Source organism: Galeopterus variegatus, unplaced genomic scaffold (genome assembly GCF_000696425.1).
Source record: "Galeopterus variegatus unplaced genomic scaffold, G_variegatus-3.0.2 Scaffold981, whole genome shotgun sequence".
In the NCBI taxonomy this organism is placed as follows: domain Eukaryota; kingdom Metazoa; phylum Chordata; class Mammalia; order Dermoptera; family Cynocephalidae; genus Galeopterus; species Galeopterus variegatus.
Window position 1 is genome coordinate 81,548 of NW_007727092.1, and position 2,813 is coordinate 84,360.

At 43.7% G+C, this 2,813-nt stretch overlaps 1 protein-coding gene across 1 annotated transcript in view; it reads right to left on the reverse strand.

Annotated features, from left to right (window-relative positions):
• Positions 1 to 2,813, reverse strand: part of LOC103591515 (chromosome unknown open reading frame, human C10orf126) — a 145,703-nt gene that overhangs the window by 15,421 nt on the left and 127,469 nt on the right. The window contains 1 exon segment of the mRNA XM_008573996.1: positions 2,463 to 2,466. Coding sequence (XP_008572218.1) covers positions 2,463 to 2,466 — 4 coding nt within the window.

Genomic DNA, 2,813 nt, shown 5'->3' on the forward strand with positions numbered 1-2,813 from the left:
CCCATAAGTCCAAAGATAAGGCATGGCTAGGAGTGGTATGTCCAGTTCCAGATCCGTTTCTCCATATTTTTTCTACTTGGACCTTCTCTGTCTATAGCATCGACCTCAGACTGGAGATAAGATGGCCGAGACTGCACAGGCCTTACAATTAAAAGCATCTAGAGAATGAAGAGGAATCATTTCTTTCTTAAATGGTTTTTAAGGAATTTGGAATTTTTCCCTCAAGCCAGCTACTCACCTGCTATGTTTGTCCCCTCCTAATCTATGTGGAAGCTTGATCCCCAGTGTGGCAGTGTTGAGAGGGGGGGCCTTTGGGAGGTAACTGGATCATGAGAGCTATAACCCTCATGAATGAATTAGTCCAATCGTAGATTAAGGGACTAATGGATTAATGTATGAGTGGATTATCATGGGAGGGGCACTGGTGGCTTTATAAGGAGAGCAAGTGAGCATGTTAACATGCACTTTTACCCCTGACTATGTGATACCCTACACTGTCCCAGGACAAGAGTCCCCACCAAGGGAAATACCCTCCCCAAAAGCACCTTCTAGACTTTGGACTTCCCAGCCTGTGAAAGTGTAAGAAAAAAACTCTATTTCTTTATAAATTACCCAGTTTCAGGTATTCTGTTATAACCAACAGAAAGTGGACTAATACACTAAGCTTGCATCAGACATCCTCTCTTATCCATTGACTAGGATTTGGTCAATTGTCTATTCCGAGCCAGTCATTGACATGAGTTGCACAGTTACCATAATTTAGGCTAATCATTCAAAGAAGAATGAATATTGGGGAGTTTATCACATTAGCTATCACAATATGAAAACCCTTTACCTAACAATTCCATCTCCGAAAATTTTTTAAATTAAGACTTTTTTTTTTAAGAATTAATACTTTTTCCAAAAGGTCCATAGAGCTCTATGGTAATATTAATCCTTTTTCTAGCTGTGATACTGCCCTTGGCAAGACAGAAGACCCAAAGAGTTTTGCATGGTCTTGGAAAGCCCTCTGTCCCCAACAGTCACTGCTTCAGGACCACAATCTAAGATACCAGTCCCAGAAACATACTCTAATGAGAACTGAATATCGAGCTAACCTTAAGAAATGTCAGGACTGATCCCATCATGCCCTACAATACTGTTTCTCTTGGTGACCACAAGGCCCAAGTTCATTCCTCATTACCTAGACTCTTGTCCCCATACAAATTGGTGTACTCCTACTCTGACCCAGTATCACACCCATCCCAGGTCCCACAAATATTTCCATGTTGCCTTCTGAAACTCCAGGTCCGGAAATAGCAAAATCTTCTATCCTCCAACTCTTCTCTAAATGTTGTCTTCACCTGTGTGCTCAAACCAAAGCCAGAATGGTCATTTTTCTCACACACCCCTTGACCCACTGGGCTGAGAGCCAGATGAGGTCTTCCTCTTGCTCCTCAGTGCAGCTTCTGAACGACTGTGACTCCTTCTTCACAAAAAAAGTCTGCTCCTTTGAAGAGTGTGGCATCTGGCCAGACCTGTAGAATCCATCAGGTACTCTGCTCTCTTTGTTGCAGTCATCTATAGACCTTTCCTTCACTCCCTCTCATTCCCTGAAGATTTAGGCTCCTGGCTCACTGTGTGTGTCTTCACTATACCGCCTGTCATAGTAATTCGCAGAGATTTCCACATCTCTGGAAACAATTCCTCCCATACCTTGTCTTCTCATTTCTTTAGCCTTCTCACATCCAATGAAACTTGTCTTTCAACTCCCCTCAGCTACACTCCCAGGATCTCACACCTTAGAATATCAGTGTAAGTAACTGCTTCTTCTATAATCTTAGTTTCAAGCATCTCTCTTTCTCCATACCACCTGCCATCCTTCCAAATCACCCTCCCTCATACCTCGTTCCAATAGCTCTTCTGCCCCCAGTGAGACCACAAACCCATTGACCCTACTGTCTTTTTATTGTCTATCACCTTCCTCCTACCCTCCCATCTCTCCTTCTCCAGCTTAGACTCCAAAGTCCATTATTTTACATGATATCAGCTTCTTTTCCCCTTCTTCTCTTCATCACACTCACCTAGAGATAGCCCAATCCTGCTTAGCTTCAACTCTCTACCTTCTCTATCCCTACACCCAAAAAGGTTGGACAGGTGAAGAAAAACCAGTCCACCATGCTCACCAGACTCACTTAAATCCATGACCACACATCTCAATGAGCCCTTAATGCTGCCCATCAATTCCACCACATTCCCCGTCTCTCAGGGGCACAACTTTCAGATCTCCAATTTCTCCTGCCCTCTGCCCATTCACAACTGATGGTCCTGCTGCAGAGAACTTCTGGGCGCTCCCACCACTAACTCCATGGCTTCGGTTCTCACCTATGCTGCCTTCCTTTCTGTTTCAACAGATGGGCCACCCCTTCGCCTGTGCTGTGGTCTTCATCCTCCTCATCCATTTAAAGTCTCTCTCCTACAACTGTCCTCTATTTCTTCTTCATTCATTACTTTCCCCTCTCTACTGGATCATTCCCATCAGCATACAAACAGGCTTCAATTTTACCTTCTCTAAAAAAAAACCCTTTTACTCCAAGTCCCTTCTAGGTACTTCCCATATTCCTATTCCCCTTTATAACAAAACGACTCCAAGGAACTGTCTGTATCAGCTGTCTCCCCTTTCTCCTTTGTCATCCTCTCATGGGCCTACTCCATTTAGATTTTCATCCCCTCCACTCCATGAAAACTGCCCTTGTCAATGTCAACAGTGACTTCCACATTGACAAAATGAATAGCCAATGTCTTCATCTTATTTGTTGCATCAGCAGTGCTTG